The sequence below is a fragment of the Pelmatolapia mariae genome, linkage group LG22 (genome assembly GCF_036321145.2).
Source record: "Pelmatolapia mariae isolate MD_Pm_ZW linkage group LG22, Pm_UMD_F_2, whole genome shotgun sequence".
NCBI classification, from domain to species: Eukaryota; Metazoa; Chordata; class Actinopteri; order Cichliformes; family Cichlidae; genus Pelmatolapia; species Pelmatolapia mariae.
In genome coordinates, this window is record NC_086245.2 from 29,159,014 (window position 1) to 29,179,162 (window position 20,149).

The 20,149-nt window shown below is 39.0% G+C and overlaps 1 protein-coding gene across 2 annotated transcripts in view; it reads left to right on the forward strand.

Annotated features, from left to right (window-relative positions):
• khdrbs3 (KH domain containing, RNA binding, signal transduction associated 3) overlaps positions 1-20,149 on the forward strand; it is a 134,360-nt gene that overhangs the window by 74,002 nt on the left and 40,209 nt on the right. For both annotated transcript variants that reach the window (XR_010573698.1, XM_065471286.1), the window contains exons 3-5: positions 912-1,028; positions 12,455-12,601; positions 13,418-13,557. Coding sequence is in view for 1 of the 2 variants with exons in the window: in XM_065471286.1 (XP_065327358.1) it covers positions 912-1,028; positions 12,455-12,601; positions 13,418-13,557 (404 nt within the window). In the remaining variant the exon portion in view is untranslated. The remainder of the gene's footprint in view (positions 1-911; positions 1,029-12,454; positions 12,602-13,417; positions 13,558-20,149) is intronic.

Below are 20,149 nucleotides of genomic sequence, written 5' to 3' on the forward strand. Positions count from 1 at the left end.
ATTGTTTCAACTAGAGAATGAAACAAAAACTAAAAGAAACTAAAAGAAAAGTGTGTACTTAGAAACAATTTGTGTTGTATTATTGTACTTAAATCTCACAGATGTTCCCCATTTTATATTAAAAAAACCCAAAGCTGAGATTGAAACAAAAACTAAAGTAAAAAGATCTGTTCTAGTCACAAGGAGATGCTACTACTGAGCCTGTGTAAACTAGTGTGTCTCTGGTTTTGGACTGGGCTTGGGGAAAATTTTAAAAGTTTATTTGATAACATGCAACAGGCTTATTGCCCAAAGAGAAGTACGTACTGTATAGAGGTGAGTTTTCCAGTGGGGATGGTGTGGAAACCCTTACTCGGTTTCTTTCACTGCTCTCTTACAGTTTCCTGACTCCAGGTCACCTTTTCCCAGATTTTCACCTTCAGCTTCCAAACCTTGCTGGTGGAGGTCCAATGGTTTATTTACAGATAAAGAAGTCCTGCATTATTTTCTGAAAGTGTTGATCTTTTTGGCAGTTTAGTAATTATGAGATATGAAACATGTGTATGCCAACTTCATCACTGATATTTTTACCGTGGTGTTTGTGCCACTCCTCAAACCGAACCTTGCAACAGTGCCTTTTGAATCTCATGTTCTATTATTCTTTTTTGAAGACTTTTGGCCGGAGCCACACAGCTTTTTCCTGTGCTATAAAATTACAGCCCATGAAAAGGTGACCTTGTGAACCTCAGATAAGACATCTCAGAAATGCTTCCTCACTGATTTTATCAAAACATGAAAGAGGAAAACCGCTGATAAGTTTTCATTAGCTTCAATCTGTGGTTGAACCACATGCGACTGACATAAAAGTCTTTGCTCTTTATCTCAAACACACAGATTCTGACTGATCCGTGCTCTCTTGATCTCTGTTGCAGTTTAACTTTGTCGGCAAACTCCTCGGGCCACGCGGGAACTCGTTAAAGAGACTACAGGAGGACACTCTCACAAAGATGTCAATTCTCGGTAAAGGATCCATGAGAGACAAAGAGAAGGTAACCCTCCAGTCGGTTATTTCATTTTTATTCGTGCTCGCCTTGCTCCTTTTGCTCTCTTTCACCTCCAACCCATTTTAACTTGCTCTGCTGTTACTCTTAAAAAAGATTTGAAGTGAACAGGATATACCCTTAGAGTTAAGCAATGCCTCCCATAGAAAAGGGGGAATGTGAGGAGCCCATCTTTTTCATTTCATAAAATGCAGATTTTCTGAGCAAATAATGAACTGACATGAAACGACTTTGTCTTATTGTCTCAGCTTTTCTCAACTTTTTTTTTGGCCTCCCAGAGACATTGTAAGCTTTTTGTACGCACACCCACTTAGATTATTAAAATCAGTGGCACTGAAATTTCCAAAATATCTTTCAGCTTGTCAGAGCCAAGGCGAAGGATTGTGGATTTAGACAAGTCAAGAATGATTTAATCATTTCTAAAGAACTGCATGTACCAAGACCAACAGTTCAAATTGTTGTACAAGTTACTGAGGAGTTTAACCACTTGGCTAAGATCTGAAAGTACCCGAACTGTAATGTGGAGCTCGGACGAGGTTTAAATGGTGTGAAATAACCCATAAAGAAGCTGTTGTCCAAGGAAGAAGCCTCCATGCAAGAGATGTGTCACTGATTACATGGACAAAGAAAAAACCTTCTCGAGGAAAGTTTTTATGTATATATATTATGTATATATTTTTGTATGATATAAAGGTGTCATGTTATAATATCAATGATGCATCGACCTTATGACTTAGCATTTCACAACAGTAAGACCAGCTCAGACATGTTTGACAGCAAAAGCTTCGTCAGCCTCTGACGATTTAGAAAAAAGGGAGCTACTTCAACAACCTCCAACAAAGCACAATACTTTAAAAAATATACAAAGTATATTTCAATAAACTAAAGTGAGGAAATTGTTCCCACTAAATGTGGAAACAACAACCAGGCTCTGAATGCAGAGGAGGAGGAGATGCTAGCAGCTGGTGGTGTGATCCAAACAAATGACTCCACCGAGCATCGCTGCAGCACTCACTAGTTGCTTTCCATATGACAGAGAGCGCAAACGATGGAGGGAAATTACTGATGTGGGCTCATGGTGGTAAAAGCAGCTGGATAAAAAGCTCGACCTAAGACACAAGATCCCAGGTGGAAAATATTTTTCAGTTATGTAACAGTATTGTGCAGGTTCCAGAGAGTTTGAAGGTTACGCTGCTTTAGTTATTGTTATTGTCAAACTAAAGTGGCTAGATATTATTTTCACTTTAAATTCCCATTGAAAACACTACTTTGGCTACTTTTCGGTTTGCATTTGACTGACAATAGGCACTATTTTGTACTATTGTACTAGAGTGCTGCTTTTACTTGCACCTTGTGCCAACAGATTTACACGTTGAATTAAATAGTGTGTCATTTGAGACAGTAGCTGATTGCAAAAGAAGGGTGGAGAACGCCCTGGCTTTTGTTTGCTCTAATAAATGCTGCTCCTGCAAGCTGCAGTCACCAATAAAACATTCAGTATTCTTTTCTACATCGTCAGAAACATAATTATCGCTAACTTCCTTGAAATATTATGATAAAATACGCTGAAATTTGATCGACCTGATAAAAAATACTAAGACTAAGGGCTGATGTTAAATGACTGAAAATAAGTAGACTGTGCTTCACAGTGGCACGGCAGCAACAGCCATAACTTAGCTATCAGTTTAAAGCTGCAGGTTAGGTTTTATAGTATAGTAGTTTCTACTACATTGACCGTAAGTATGCATGCAAGATGGATAAAGCACCTAAGTGCACTGAGAGTTCAAGAGGTGAATGTAGATTGCAGTATAAAGTGCTTTCGGTGGTCAGTAAGAAGTTTTCAGATGCAATTTGCTAAGAGACAATGAATTCAAATATTAGGTTCACTCTATGTATATTTTTTGACCCTGTGCTTATTTTAGAAAACTCAAAAGAAAAAAATTAGTCCATCAAATTCTTTTTTTTTTTTAAAGATCTGTCTTCACATCCATGTTCATGGTTATGTAACTATACAAATGCAACTGTAAATAGCTGTAAATAATAGGTGGCCATTAATGAGTGCCTATAAAATTAAAACTACGTTTTTACATAATTGTTAATCCCTTCCACTTATTTCATCTAAATATAAAATATATGTGGTTTACCATCACAGAAAACAAACATAATGAGGTTTTTGTTTTTTAAGGAGTCAGTTAACCCTCTGAGGTCTACGTCATCATCATCAGTAACAATGCTAACCCTAGCTACGTGTTTTTAAGTCAACAAAAAAATTCCCTTTTTTGAAAAAAAAAGTAATTATTGATGGTTGTCAGTAAAGAATTAGGATGGGGTGACTGATCAGTAATGAAACCTTTATTTTAAAATGACAGTAAGATTGAATAATAATAACAAAAGCACAATGTGGTATATACAGTTTTATATGTGCAGGTAAGATCAGAATAGAATTGCTGTTGTCCCATATCAGCTGCAATAATTATCTAATATCATTCACATCACACTTACTAAGGCTTTCAAATAGAATCACAGGGAGTGTTTTTAATAAAAGAAGTTTTTCCTTTTTCATTTTCTTTTCGTTCTAAATTGGAAGACGCTGATCTGAAAATGTATAAGTGTGTTTGTCTCAGATCACCCCCCGTATCTACAATCTCTGCTTGATTGACAGCTCTCAGGTCACCTAGGCTCCATTGGAGAAATGCAAAAACAACTATGTCTGGAAAACAAATTTCAAAAGTTTATGGAAATGGGAATGATCTTGGGGATCGCCAAATACGCCTGACATCTTTCAAAGCATACTTCGTCTCTCTCGTAGCGAGTAAAACACATGCAGTCAAATCAGCACGCACACAGGAAAAAACACTCTATCTGGATTTATGGGTTTGTTTTCATAGAAATTTTGAGTCTTTGTGAAGATTCGAACCAAACTTCATGGGAAGAAAAAAGATTTTGTGAAGAGGGTATAGCTTGAAATTTCAAACACAATCCAGTTTAATGACTTCTGTCATCCCCGATCATGTCCACACATAAAGAGAGGATATAAATGGCTCTAACAGAAGATCCTTAGCAGCCGGATTGATTGCACACAGGAGTGTTTAACTGGGAATAAATCGACTTCTCTTGGCTTGTCTGTGTCTCCTCTCCCCCTCTGTTTGTCAGAGGTGATTTGTTGATGGCGATGACTCTTGCTATCATACAGCACATTCTTTTTGATTACTGTGATCAATAGTCTTTGATGGTACACTCCTCTCGAGTAGGTGGGAGAAAAGATCTGTTATGGCGATATGCTGACCTCGGCAGCCCTCACCTGTCTACGTAGAACCGCTGTGGGATTTATTCCTGACAGCTTTCTGTCAGGGACGCTCCTCGCGCTAGTGCTTCCTCTCTTTTTTTAGGTGAGGGATATACCATTGCTACAAAACGAATACTTCATGTTGAGCTGGTTGCTGACTCTCTGTTTTCAGCTTCACGGTGTGTGTCATTGTAGTTTTGTGCCCTTGCGCGGGTCAGGGTGCCGGGCTACTGCAGAGCAAAAAGAGAGACCCCCGAAGGCTTTTTCTAGACAAGTGAAAACAAAGCTGTCTTATCTGTACAGACACGCCAAGTGAAGAACCGCTTCCTTTAAGGGCACATTTCTATTTATAATGATAAAATGCATACTGCACCATACCTCTGGGTTATATATGACTGACAGGAAAGGTGATAATATACCGTTTTCACCCCATGGAAGACATCAGATGGAAATGTAATTGTAGACTTGCTTCTTGGAGGGTGAAACTAGACAATGCTCAGTTCATTTGCTTTTAAGCTCTTACATGTGGCAGAGACACTGCAAGAACTGCTATAACTACACAAATGTTTGCTGCAGATCCTTGATGTGCTCGCAAGAATGTGAGTCCCGAGAAGCTGGAAGGAGCCAGAGCAGCCGGGAGTCACCGCTCCTGCTTACAGCAGCACAGTTGTCCTGCTGCTGTCAGAGCAGGATGATGTAAAGTCATCTGTGTTTCCCACCCTCTTCTCATTAGCACCGTGATTAACTCATCCATTTTCCTCCCTGGGAACTGTACTCACTCTTTAATTTTCCTAAAAGATAAAACAGTCACAATTCCTCTGTTTCACTTTTAGTAAGCTCTGCATCAGGATTAATAAGCAAGCTGTTACTCTGCTCCACCACCACCACTACTTGGCTAATCATTCCACAATTCATTAACAAGTTAACATGATGAACCACTTAATCATATAAACTCGTAGATTCAATGTGGAAGATAACGTTGAGTTCAACAGCATTTTGCTACAGTTTATTTCTACCTATAGTTGTTTTCATTGATTGATAGTTTTATTTATTTGAAACACACTAAGTAGCACAGTAATTTTAGAGCCTTTTGGTAGTTTTCTGTGGTGTTGTATTGTCACTGTGGCTTCTGCAGAGTCAGCCAATTCGCTGAGCTTACCTTGTTTTTTCTTCCTTGAAGGTAAAGGTGGTGTTGGTTAGACTTGCCAAAGCATTGTGCAGTAGACTCTGTAGACTTATATGATTTATTTTGCTCTGTATTGTACCCTAGTGTTCTAAAAACCCTGCAAGACGCTTTAGGTTAGAGTGCTTAAACTTTTATTTAAAGTGCACACACACTATATAGCAAAATAAAGCCACGATTTTAAATAAACGTAAGGTCACATATAAAGTCATCCTTTTGTTCACTCACAGAACTGGACTTTTAAACAGAAAATCTAGCTGGCATCTTAACCTCCTAGGACCTGGCGTCCACATATGTGGACATCACATTTTGGGTTATATAGACCAAAATACAAAATTTTGCTCTACAAGGGCCTGATATCCACTTACAAGGACATTATACTGCCACTGTTCTATCGAAACTTACAACGAATGTCCTCATATGTGGATCTCATTTCTCTCAGAAACAAAAATCAGGTAAAAAACAAACTGATAATTCTTTGTTTTTACATTCATCAGGTCCAAATCAACCCTAATAGCGAAGAGAAATTAAAAATGCATGACATTAAAGAGTTCGGGTCTTAGGAGGTTAAAGTGAATTGAAAAGGTACTTTCCAAAAAAGTAGCTGCAACTCACTCACTTAGAATGCTAATTGGTTCAAGCTAACTCTTGCTCAGCTAGCATGATGTCTGACAGGATGGACTGTTGCAATCTTGCTCTCATGAGAAACCAGCTGCTTGCAAGGTAAGGCCTCATGCTTTATGCTTGCTCTTTCCTCAGTTCATTCATTCCTTTATAAAAAAAAAACCCAAAACAAAACAACAGCAACAAAAAAACAGTCTGGCTTCAAATAATTTTTAGTGACAACAGCGTTTCCAGGCAATCAAGCTAAGGTTAGCTGGTAGCTGCAAATTTTTTTTAATTTTTATTTTTTTGTTTTTTTAATCCATTCTATTAGGTTAGCGATCATCAGCTAACATTAATCAAAAGAAAGCTAGTTTTATGTGCCTCAATGGCAATTTGACCATCAGAATGAGAATAATGATGGATCATTTGGTTCCTGGTGTAAAATTGGTGCCCTGTGGTTGTTATTTAGATCAGTATTGCAGCATGTTCCTTTTGTTTAGGAGTTTAGCTGCATGTTGACTGGTCAAATATGTGAATATATTGCCCGATAATTATGTTAGGTAAAATTCCACGTAGTTATGGTAAATAACCTCTTCTTAACTACTCACCCAAATTGTAGTCGTGGGGTACTGGACCCTGTCAGAGCTGTGATAAGGCGAGTGGCGGGGTACACAGTCTAGACCAGGGCTAAATTAACAGACCTTATCTAGCCATAAAACTGCTTGTAAATTAACTGTTAAGTTAATTTTGATCTTTGTACTTTCTTACACTCTTTTGTAATACTTTTGCTACAAAGTGTCCACTTCAATTACTTCCTGATTGTGAGATTTAAAATTTACTGTGATGCTGCACAGAGGCAAAATTGCAAAAACTCACCAATTCAGAGAACTGAGGACATGTTGGTCTAACTTGGCTTTCAACAGTATTAGGAGATATTTAGAGTGACAATGGTGAAAATACTAGAAAATGTTCCTGTGTAAAGCAAAGAGAACCAGACATTCAGCAGCAGATTTCAGAGATCTGGAGGTTAAGATACTAGCTGGTTCAAATCATTTCAGTAACTTTAAATGAGATAGAATAATCTTCAAATCATTTCAAACTTCCCTGGTAACCAGTAATAGAAAACCAGTACAGCAGAGATAAGCTCTCACTCTTTTTGGCTAAGGCGGTGTGCCTTTATGCTGTGAGACAGCTATTGTTGGGAGACACATTTCCTCAGACTATATGTAAGTACATGTTTGTCACGTTAAAGAAGAAATCTGGTGTGTCTATAAGCCACTTTGGTTGTCAGAAGTGCAGATAAGTAAGGCTGATAGAGCTGTGTAGTTCACCCCACCTGACACACACACAGAATAATAGAATTTTTCACTGTCTGTTCTTGAATATTTCATTTGAATGTGAATTTCAATTCCAAGCTTGATGTTATTTTTTACCACTAAGCTCCTGCTGCTGGAGTTCCTACGTCCACAGTGTTGTGTGGCCTCGTGTTACCAGGGTGAACAGCTTTCAATAAGCAGATTTACAGAGGAAGAAAATGTAAACAGAAGGAAGATGCTGCCTATAGATATAAAAAGCAGACAGCCGTATTCTCCTGCTGTGGGCTGCTGAGCTGCTATAGGACTCTGCTGCATCACTTATGCGTCTCATCAGCCCTGAGAAAGGCCACCTAATGTATGAAAACTACTACAATATCATATGCATTTGATGTGGCCACCATCCACGAGGTGTAACAATGACACTACATGTTAAATGGACTGTTAAGACAGAGTATTCGGAAAAAGAACAGTTTTTTAATAGAAAGTCCTCAGATGACACGCCCTAGACTTTTTTTTAAGTTAAAAGAACTTCGATAATGATTGTTTTTCATATGTTTTTTCATGCAAATATACTAAGGAGCACATGAAAGGGAAGAGGAGAGACAGATCTGTGAGCAGTTGCCTCCTTCCAACACCCCGCTCACACTCCCTGCACAACACCGGCAGCTCCGGCAGCTCTGGTGCTATGAGCAAAGGAGCCCTCTGCTCGTAAAGCACAGATTTATGGGCGAAATTAACATATCATTAACATACCACAGGCACTCTTAAAAGAAGGTTATTTATAATTAGGTGACATCAGAGACACTGGTTTGCGTGACGCTGGAAAGAGAGAGAGAGAGAGAGAGAAGGGAAAAGAGGAAGCTGCCACCATTGGAAGTGCCCTAGAGAAGCCTTTTTCTCTTCTCTTTTTTTCATTGAAAAGGAAAAACTGGGACGCCAAACCTGTTGTTTCCTTTGTGCGATGCGGTCAGAGACATTTGGGGTTTTTGCTGTCCTATTTCTCGCTATCAATAACACGATACTGGCCTGTTTCTGTCTGGTCTGAATGGCCTGTGCGGCCCCTCTGTTTACACGGTATACTTTTCTGTTGCAGCCTGAATGTGCTGTGCTCTCGCAGACTCGTGGCGGAGAGGAGCGAGTTACATCTGCTGTGCTTTCAGGGGTTTGGGTGGAAGTAAACAACAAATGCAAGCTCTTTCAGGCGAGCCCACAAAAAAGTGTTGCAGGTTAAAGCGTTATACATAAAATGAAGGCCGTCGTGTGAAGTCCAAGTCTAGTAAACCGTTATTTTGACCTGGCATATTTTGGAGTAATTGAATAATGTTTCACCCACCACAACACCGTTCTATTAGAAGACATGATTTGGAAGAACTGAACATGATTTATTGAGATGGAGAATTTGATTAACAAGACTCTGATGGACCAACGTGGCAAAACACAGTCCCAGAATTGACAGGAATTAGGACAGGACCCCCTGATGTCGAGACGCTGGTGGTGTTGGAAAGGAAGACGAGGCTTGCAGGGGGTCTGAGTGAACAGGGTGAGGTGGAAACAGGGAAGAGGCAGACTGCACGAATGAAAGGCAGAATGACACAAGAGCACTGAGTTGGCGGTGTGGGGAAGTGAAAGTGGTATAAACAATCGACTAGAGGCTTTAATAAACAGGAATGCAGGCGGATGAGTGATTACAGATCCTCTTTACTGAACTTGCGCATAAATTTCTTTATTTGAAAATTAGAGTGGATCAGTGAATTGTAAATAGCTCATACAACTAATCAGAGTACTTTCTCTGACCAAATGGTTCTGTTCTTTGCTTTGGTCCATGCTAACATAACTGATTTTACGTGAAATTTTCAGACTTTTGTGGCCCCAGAGGATGAATCCTTTCCTGATCCATTGCCTTTTTTCTTTTAGCTCAGCCATGAGGTTGACACTTCGACTCTTGCATGAAATATGTACACAACTATGTGATGGATTAGCATGCAATTTGCTGGTGACCTTTGTGTCGCCAAAAGAATATTAATCATCAACTATGGTGATACAAATATATTAATCTTTTACTCATTTTTATGGGATTGTAGCCTTTCCCTTAAGAGGATTTGCCACTTTTCTTTGTTACACGTGACAGTAATCTGGGAAACTCGCTGTCAACAATAAGGTGACCTTGATATTTCTATAAAAGATCGCCTCATATAAGTCAAATGTGCGCTCTAAACCAGAGCTTCTCAGAGGGAAAACACACATTCGCTTGGTGGTTGTGTCTGCTCAGAGGATGATAGATGGTGATTTATTTATTTGTTAACTTTTTTTTCAGGTGAATGTTATATTTCTTTACATTAGTTGTGTCTTCTATGATTGCCAAACATCATTTTAAATTGTAAAAGAACATGACATAAACTGAGAATTAGAGATTTGCACAGTAGTGCATTCTTCTCAAACAACATGTGGGAGAAAGGGAATGAAATACAGTGTCTGACTGTGTATCTGTCTCATCCAAACCTCAATGTTAAGCTAAAATAACAAAGTCTTACTAGTTAATGTGAAATCATGTGCATAAATCACACAGAACTTTAGGAACATTTTGCATGTCTTGTCAGTGCATTTTAAGCTTTCGGTTACTTTACAGGATTAAGTGACACAAAAAGGTCAAAGCATGGGAAAGATTATAGTTTCTAATGTAAAGTGCATATTGATAACTTAATGAAGGACTTCTTGTGTAATTCATACAGTATTTTATACCAGGCTGTACTAACGCTGATTCTACAAGGTCAACAATCCGAGTTTAACCTTAGCGCTGTGCTAAGGGACAGGATATCAGCGCGGGGGAATACTGGTGGAGGAGAAAAAGAAGTCTAGAGTCAGTCTATTTTTATTCTTGGTTTAGATTGACACAAAATATTGATTTTGCAGATACCACATAGTTTATTTTTGCAATGCAAAGTACACTACCTCCATGTTGTCTATCTTGCCATTCAACCAATTCAGTCTGTGAGAGTCAGTGTTTTATATCTCGTTGTTCAAGGTGCTCATCAAGTCCAAAAAAACTGACAGGGAATGAATTTCAGGCGTTAGCACATGAGCGTCTGGCAGCGTCCAGTACTGCAGATTTCTTTTCATTGTATGAGACACTGAAAAAACAGCTCTACATGAAATAAGCCAAATATTCTTAAATCTGACAAAATTATCTTGTTTTGACAAAAAAATCTGCCAATAGGGAAGCAAAAGTTTTTTTGCTAGAATCCTTAAAACTAGCAAATGACTCTAACTTCTGTATGCCTTTTAACTGGACAAGACTGTCTACAATTTACGCTTAATTGAAGAAAATTTGACTTAAGATTTTACAGCTTAATTTAGATTTTCATATAAACAAGAAGAAACAAGAAGCTAACTGTAGGACAAACTTTAGTGTCATTAAATATATTTCTTTTTTAGGCCTTTGTTTGGCTTTATTGGTAGGGACAGTGAAGAATCGACAGGAAAACAGAGGGAGAGAAAGAGTGGAAGACATGCTGTCAGCCATGCAGCATGCGGGCACCCGCTCAACACAGTGAGCTAAACCAGCGCCCATTAAATACATTTCTTGAATTGAAAAGTTGTTTAAGTGGCTTTACTCTTGAAACAAGAAAAATAATCGTATTCTTATTCTGTAATTTTAGCCAAACCATTACCATACCCTGTAACTGGGGGGAAAAAAGCTCAAGATGAGCTGGAATATCTCATAGAGAAAAAGTTAGACATATTTTCCTAGAACAAGCTTAATTTTTTTGTGCAAAACTTGCTTGTTACGAGTGTATTTTATTTTTATACAAAAAATAAGAAAAAAAGTCCATAAACAAGAGTTTTTTTGCTTTCTTGAAAATCGTTTTTTGCAGTGGAAGAACAAAAGTCCATCATGCTTTCACACGTGTTTCATCGCTGTCTGACATGTTGCCAAGCAGCTGCGTAGTAGGAATGTATCCAGTCCTACATTTGTGATCCATTATCTTGTTAAGATCAGCTAGCAAAATAGCAGACAGGGTCACTGTTATATGGCAGAACTATTACATGTCCGTTAGATGCTAAAAAGCTCACATTTTAAGGAAACACGTTGAGCCAACAGCTCCACCCGTAGAGGAGGAGAAGGATGCTGGTGCTACACCTCTGAAGCCATAATGGCTAGCCTTTAGCTAAAGCTGCCTTTCTGTGGGAAATAAAGACACGTGTTGCTGGTTTTGCAGTGGAAGAGATGTTTCCACTATTAACTCAGTATGCAGATGAGGAGGTGAATGTACAGTAGGCCGAAAACCCTCTGGATATTTTATTATAGGTCTGGTCTTTACTTTACAATATAAAGAACCTTGAGGCGACTGTTATTGTGATTTGGCATTATGTAAATAAAACTGAATTCCTTTTTTTTCCCATTAAGATGCAAAACTATGACATCACAGTAACGTGATTGGTCATTTGCAGTGTGATCCGAACCAACATTATTATAATAATCTGGGACAAACACCAGCACGGGGATGTTAGATTCACCCCTCTACTACACACTAAGCGAAAGATTTAAATGAACAATCTTTTTTCCGTATAAATGATTTTTCTAAATGACTTCTCAATTTTTCACATAAGCCTGTTTTACAGAAATCAATACTGCACTCCATCAATTATAAATCAAAACTTTCATTTCCTCCCAGAGTTGCTTAATTTATTTTAATGAAGTGACAGCGATCACATAGATGAGCTGAAATGCAACAAGCAGAGATGTCGGCATAAGCATGCACTGCACATCAATTCTGCCCATTAGTAATGAAGGTGGGACAAAAACAATCAGCTAAATGTGACAGCTGAGGAGATTGTAAAGAATGCCCATTGGCTACAGTTTTTAAACCCTGCAGGAGCAAAGCATCAAACCTCATTATGTTAACAGTTATGGAAATCGTTACAGGTAGGTGAATGTTCCTTGCAGTGGGAGCAAGCCCAGTCTTATTGTTCAGAGAAACAATACATGTCAACAAACTGTTGTTCTTTCTTGTTGTGGCATCAGGAAGAAGAGCTACGGCAGAGCGGCGAGGCCAAATATCATCACCTGAACGAAGACCTGCACGTCCTCATTGAGATCTTCGCCCCACCAGCTGAGGCATACGCCAGGATGGGTCACGCTCTGGAGGAGATCAAGAAGTTTCTCATACCAGTATGTTCCCTTTCTACTCACACACACACACCTCTTCTGGCTTTTCCTTTTTTCTCCTCCTGAATCTCTCTCCAGCTGCTCTTTGGCCCCAGCCAACTCATTTTCAGTCTGTCCACAGTGAAGTGAGTGAATAACAGCAGAGATGAGTCGCTCTTTCACTGTCTCTCTTTGTTTGTAACTTGTACTATAATTCTGTCAGGGTCTTCCAAGTGTGTGTATGTGTGTGTGATTCTGTGTGTGATCCTGTGTGGGAAGTCGTGGGTATAAGAGGAATAAAAGAGCACAGGAGGGAATCTCTCTGCATGGGCCAAACCCTCCTTGGCAGCAGCATACAGCATGGAGCTTATTTACTCTTCATTCATTATGAATGATGTCTCCAATACTCAGAGCGCCAATGATTTACATCTCGTCAGTAATTATAGGCAGTCCCGTCCCCTCCGGCTACCTTCTCATCTCAAAGTTGCCATAAAGTGTAGACACTGATACTGCGGACACATGACAATCATATCAGTCATTTTAAGATTAAAGCCATATTTCCATACCGTTTTAAGTTAGGGGCAAAAAGCAGCCGTGTGAGAAGATGAAGTCAAACTGGGTCCAGAGGATTTATCAACAGGAATGATCTGAAATGTTTTGCTGCCTCAGGAACGGCGGTCACGGCAGTACTGTAAAGTATATTAATTAGATATTCCCGGGGCTGTAGCCCTGGAGATAAAGGACGTAATTCAATACAGTGTAATTGAAAGCGAGTCTATTGCCGTCTGCACGCACGCATGTGTGTGTGTGAGTGTGAACATGATGCCTCTCTGTGTGCAGGATTACAATGATGAGATCAGACAGGCCCAGCTGCAGGAGCTCACATACCTGAACGGCGGCTCCGAGGATGCCAAGGTGCCATCAGTGAGGGGCAAGTCAGCCGCCCGTGGAAGAGGGACACCTGTTCCAGGGCCTCCCAGGTAACCTGTGCCCAAATGTGTGTGAGAGTGTGCGTATGTGTGTGTTTATGTGCAAGATGTTGTGCATTTCAGATCATCTGGGGATTGAGTATTATTTACAAATAAAGAGCCACTGGGAAGGCTTTTTATCTATTTCTCCATAAATAGATGTATATAGTATCCAGTTGCATTTTATGAGTTAATGTCTCTATTTAGAGTTACAGCACATTTTGACCGTCTGTGTCTAATAACACAAGAAATATCTGGTGTTTTTGTTTAGCTTTTGCAATACAAGGCAGACAGTGGATGTTTCTTATGTCTCTTGAATCTCTGACGTGACAGCGAGCCTAGGTATTTTTTCAAATGCAGTCTGGGTTGGATTTACTGAAATCTCAGCTGTGATAGCAGTGTGAGTGTAATTACTTCTTGATTTAATTAAATAATACCTCACGGGCTAATACGGCTTTTCAGTACTGATACCAGAGTACCAGTCAGAAAGTACTCTGACTGCTATATAAGCACCAGTCCATTTACCTTTAGTGGGACACTGGTAATTCATGAGTAATGAGAAATAGATCACTTTGCTCTGAGTATGGCAGGTGAAGAGGGAATGTAGTGATGCAGAAGTTTTGTCTGGTGCACTTCTATGCAGTTGCATTCAATAACTGACACACTGTAGAGATTCTACAAATACTCAACAATAGACATTAGGACCATTTAAACCTTTTACTTGCTTTCCATATCGTCAGTAATTCATAAGGATCTGCATGACACTGTACGCTGCTCAAAAGAATTAAAGGAATACTTAGAAAACCAATCAGATCTCAATGTGAAAAAAAAGTCATGCTTGATAACTACATTGATATGGACTGGCTAATGTAGGAACGTATGGATGCCACATTATTTGATGAAAATTAAAATAATCTACAGAGGGCTTAATTTCAGCGAAGCGAACAATGATGCGACAGATTGGTCAATTTTGCCAAAATTTCATTGTCACAACTCAAAATAGCACTCCTTTTAATGGTACTGCTCCTAATGAGATGACAGGTGGTGTCCTGAGGAATAGGGCTGTGCGATATGACCAAAACCTCATATCCTGATATAAGACATTTATCGTCCTGACAACGATATATATCACAAAAGTTTTACATTTTCTGTAAATTCTGTGAATCTCGGGGCAGCTCGACTTGCGTGAAGTGTTTTCAGCTGGGCACGGTCGTGTACCTGGAGTTGAGTGTTACATAAGTTGAAATGGCCGCAGTTTTCTTTGTGAGTATTTGTTACACGCCGTGCTGTGGGGAAAAGCCTGTTCTAAAGTTTATTTTTTTGGCACCTAACGGCTCTTTTTAGCTTCTTGTCCATACACACTTTGCATACTATTTCACGTCATTCAGTTTATTTTGAAAAATCTCAACAGGATCTTCAGCTTTATTGTGAAAGGTTTATGTGGAAAATAAATAAGAGGACGGCGAAGCCACGCGATGGTTTTACCATCGTTGTTGCTAACGACAACGCATAAAAACAGTCGCTTGTCCGTCTGTAGAGTGGTTATATTAAATATAAGAGAAAGAGAGAACTTTAAGAAATTCTACAGTGACCGATAACGATAGCGCGATATGACATGATAGACGTTTTCATATTGTTATATCGAACAGCCCTACTGAGGAATGTCCCCCAAAATCTGGACCAGGGCATCACTGAGCTCATGTTCTGTTCGATTTAGGTGACGTGAGCATGAGGTCCAGTCAGTGGTATCAATTCCTTCATCCTCCAGGGACACACTGTTGAGCACCAGGGTGCTGTTGCAAAGCCTGTAGAGGTCTGTCCCTCCATGGAAATGCCTCCCCAGACATCACTGACCTGCCACCAAACTAGTCGTGCTGCACAACATTACAGGCAGCATAACATTCTCCACGGCTTCTTCAGACCCTTTCATGTCTGTCACATGTGCTCAGGGTGAACCTACTCTTATTGTGAAAAGCAAATGGCACCACTTGTGGACCTGCCAATTTTGGTACTGAGCACAGGGCCCACTCGAGAACGTCAGCCCTCAGGCCACCTTCATGAAGTCTATTTCTGATTGTTTGGTCAGATACTTGCACACCAGTGTCCTGCTGGAGGTCATTTTGTAGTTCTGACAGTGCAGAGAAGAGGAAGAACTGTGTAAAAACTCTAGTTGTTACACATTTTTCTTGTATCTTTTAGAGACAGTAGTTTTAGTGGCTTGATTGTTTAAACATTAGGGGCTAAGCTAAAGGACCAACTGTTACCAACTGGTGATGTTACCAGTTATTCCACATATTTCTGACGTTGCCCCTTGACACAGCTACAACATGCAGAGTGTAGCACCTACGCAGAGCTTTGCAGAATTAGGATAACAAAATAATTTTGTTATCCTAATTAAAAAGCAAAAAAACAAAACACACAGGATTAAATAGGCCATTTTGAAAGCCCTGGTAAAGAGCCTAGGTTGCCATTTATACTTGTTGGTGCATCTGCCAGAAAGAAATGTATCATAATGTGTCTGTACTGATCTATCGCCATTCCAACAGGACAAAGCAGCGGTATTAAACTGAGCACAACAAACTAGACAAAGACTTCATGTGTAATATGACTTGTTATTGAATAGTTTGGAAGTTGTTTCTTACGTTTTGAAAGAATAAACTGTAACAAAAAACGTTCTTCTTAAGCCAGAAAATGAGCGCTGGTATTTCTGAGTACACCATGCAGAATCGCTGCAGACCTCAGCAGGAATTAAAAGAAGAGTGAGAAACTGTAGTTACAGCAAACCCAACGCAGTGCCGTTATCAATTGAAGTTGGCACTGTGGAACTTTGCATACAGCTGCTAATTCCTTGAATTTATACGCTTTTTTAATGTATTCTGGAAGACTAACAGGGCACAAACAAAAGAAGCAAAGCATCAAATATGAGGGAGACAAGTTTTTTCTTTTTGCACAAAACGGTGCTTTTTATCAACCATTGCTTTAGAGGTAGAATTTGGTATCGCTTATCCTAAATATTAAACATTTAATAAAGAGCTACATTTATTTGTCATTCCAGTCAAACAAGATAATTAAAGATAAATGTAAAAAGACATTTCTGCATTTTGAATGTTAAAGATATGAAGGGCTAAATACATTGTAGACATTTGGCCCCCAGGATCCCTGCTGTAGACCCTTTATTCCACTCATGGTAGGTTTTGACAGCAGCACCAGCACTTTAATGCAGCAAGCATTCCTTGAACAGCCTTTTTGTAAATGCAAGAGATCAACTGGCGCATCTGTTTACGGCAAAGCCAGACAAACTCACCCACTTTAATAAAGTACAAGTCAATAATCTGTATTTTTCATCAGGCCACAGGCAAGTGCAGTCTTTTGTGCAACACAATAAGTTTGCTGCGTGAACAGTTTTTACACACAAAAGCAGCACGCGCTGATGTTTATTATTTTGCTGAGACTTTTGAAGTTTGAAGCTGATAACTTGCAAGTAAGTCTGACTTCTTGTTCTGTTACTTCACTCAGTAGCTCTGCTGTCAGAAAGATCAAATCAAAGGCACTTCTACATTACCTAGTCAAGAAATGCAGCTCACACTAATTACTCACATTATATATACATCTTATATTAGCAATGTAATTCTGAAAAATAACTCATTGTAGTAATATTTTAAAATAAATGTAGTGGAGAACATTCCACGTCCCTATACACACACCGTGCATGCTGCTGCAGGTCTCCTGAGTTTATGACTATGAGCCAAATTTGGTTTGATTTGTGGCAAACTAAGCTAAGTTTGTTTGCCTGCAGGCAACAGTCATTTTAGCTCTTCCTTAATTTAATTCACTTTCTCAAACAAAGTGGGAGTGCATGCAAGGTGAAAAGATCCCTTTCCTTGATGCTTAAGCTTTTTGAACATGTGCTGTGATGTAGAACTCATATTGCTTTTTCACTCTTGAAAGTTTTCATTACCCTTACAGTAACGAGTATGGCTGTTTTGAACTCTAGGCTGCAGTTTGATCACGAGTTACATAAATTAGATCCATGATAACAGCCATCATCCTTACTTCTGTTATAAAACCTTTTTATTAGAAAATACAGTATGGATGCTGCGTGGGCTGTATTTTTTAATACTTTTTATTAGCAAATGTTATCATTTTACAGTTTACACAGCTGGTTATAGTTACAGATGTTAGTCTACAAAGTCATGACTGTTGACTTGTCAAATCTAAACTTTTAAACTTTACTTAGTGATCCTCCATCAAGCTGTTCTTCTGAGATTGATCTGGCCTTATGTGCATTATGAGATTGTACTGTTTTCTTTGTTTGTTTGTTTTTGCAGTGATAGACAACAATATCATTGTAGGGTTTTAAGGTTAAACAACCCTTTTCAGGGTGGCAATATGGAAATGAAATGCAGATATGCAAACACAGATAAGTTTTAAAATACACCAAGCCAAGATGAGATGCAACAAAGCACAAAGATGATGCCAATCCATCATTTAACAAAAAATACAATCCTGAACCACCTCTGTTCATATTTTGCCTTCCCTATGGTTGCAGTTGCTGAAACTATTTGCAATTTACTTACAAAATATATGAAATCTTACAATATTCAACAATAAATAATTTAAGAATCATAAGAAAACTGAAAAGTAAGAAAAGTATTTCAACATAACTATCCCTTCCTCTTCCCTTTGTGGCACAGTCTAGTGAGCTCAGCTCTTATCAGCCCCTTTGGATCACAAGGTGGTTGCTAAAGTTGCCTCGTGTCTTGCAAATAATTCCCATCTAATTCATAAAGGCAGACAGATCCATGTTGCAGTCTGGCCGAAATCAGATTGGAAATGGTTACTGTGAATTTCTATTTAATCTGAATTTCTGTGTCTGTAGATGGAACAGACAGAAACAGATTTCACTGGTTTATCACAGTTTACTGACATATTATACCAGCACAATTCATGTAATTGTCAACTTGACCCCATTCAATTGCAGGCTGATAGCAGACTGTCTTATTGCCTTTTTATCAGCATCTGAAGGCCCCACAGTAGTTTTAGCCCCCGGGGCTTCCATGACTGAGAATAAGGGACTAACTAAAAGTGATGTTAATTTTTTTTCATTCTGAGCTACATTCTGTTCCACACTCTAATCCCGTCGGTGGCAGCACCACATACTCACATTTCATGTTAGTACAGGGTCCCACAGTGAACAGCCAATAGAAAGGAGTTAGCAGAGGCCAAAAACGATTAAATTAATTTACTAAATTAAACTACTTCCTATACCACGATTATTATTAGATCAGGTATATTTAAATTAACATTTACTTAAATGTTATTTAGCAGAAAACCTTCAGAAAGTATGAATTGTGCAGAATAATAATTCATAATATTATTGCTTCATGTCAGTGTAGTATGAAAATGTTATACTTACATTTAACACCATTTTTTCTTAATTTAACTGTACTCCCCTGGTCATGTGAAAAAGCACACAGAAATAGTCCATGATTGAGGCGAGTGTGTATACCACCTTTTGGTTAAGCTAACAACGTACATTTTGTGAATAGCAGTGTTTGTTTGTTCCATGTTAAAAGGTCATGTTTTACCCGAAACTGCTATTCATGTGTGATGAAATAGGTCAGGCCGGTGAGCAAGCACCTCTAATTGGAAAACAACAATGATAGTAAATAGTGTCTAGCAGAGTGCAGTGATGCAATGTCTGGTGTCCATAAACATTAGCAAAGCAAAGCCTCATTTGCATAAAATCCTTTAAATGCAAATGATCTCCAGTTGATGCTTGCTTCTGTACCATCTCTGTGAACCCACGCTAATTCCAGCTCCTTGGAGACCTCACAAGACTACAAATGAAAATACTCACGGCCATTAGGAGACTTTAACGCTCTTTGCTCGACGCTCGCTTTAAAAAAAAGAAAGAGAAAGCAGTCGTGTTGTTTGCTCTTTGTGTTTAGAAAAGAAAACACACTTCTTTTATCAGATTTTGAGATAAACAAGGTCACGGAGAAAGGGCGTTTGTGTTGCTCAGAGTCAGAATATAATTGGCTGTGTTTTAAATTACACTGTAATTAGCATTTACCATGCTTAATTTGTGCGTGATAAGACAGGAGTCCCACAGGCTCCTACAGTGGAAGTAGCATGCAGTTTTCTCCATATTTGCACTCACGCTTTTTTGATGCCGATCTAATAGAGACTTTGTAATTGATGTTCCTTTTTACACTAACTTTGACTGGAGCTGTTGCTGGAATAGAAGGATCCAGCTCTTAAAGGGGAATCATTTTTAAAAAAAAAAAAGTATTTAAACTTAAAGACAGTCAAATTGCAATCAAGTAAACATTCCCTACTATCCTGGTTAGTCTTTTTTCACTCTCTCTGTCTTCCTGCCCCAAATCTGTGATGTTTCACCAGGAAAAAAAAGAAAAGATGGGAAGAAGGAGCTGAAATGGAAAGCATAGAAAGAAAATGACCCCTGGCGGTTTTCTGCTGCTGCTCCAGATCAGTTAACTGCTTTTTAAAAGAAGGCTCATTCGTTGTAAAAAGCGGGCGCAACATTTTTACCAAACCACAAGGTCAGACCGCCTTTGATTTCCAGCAGAGCAGCTTGAAT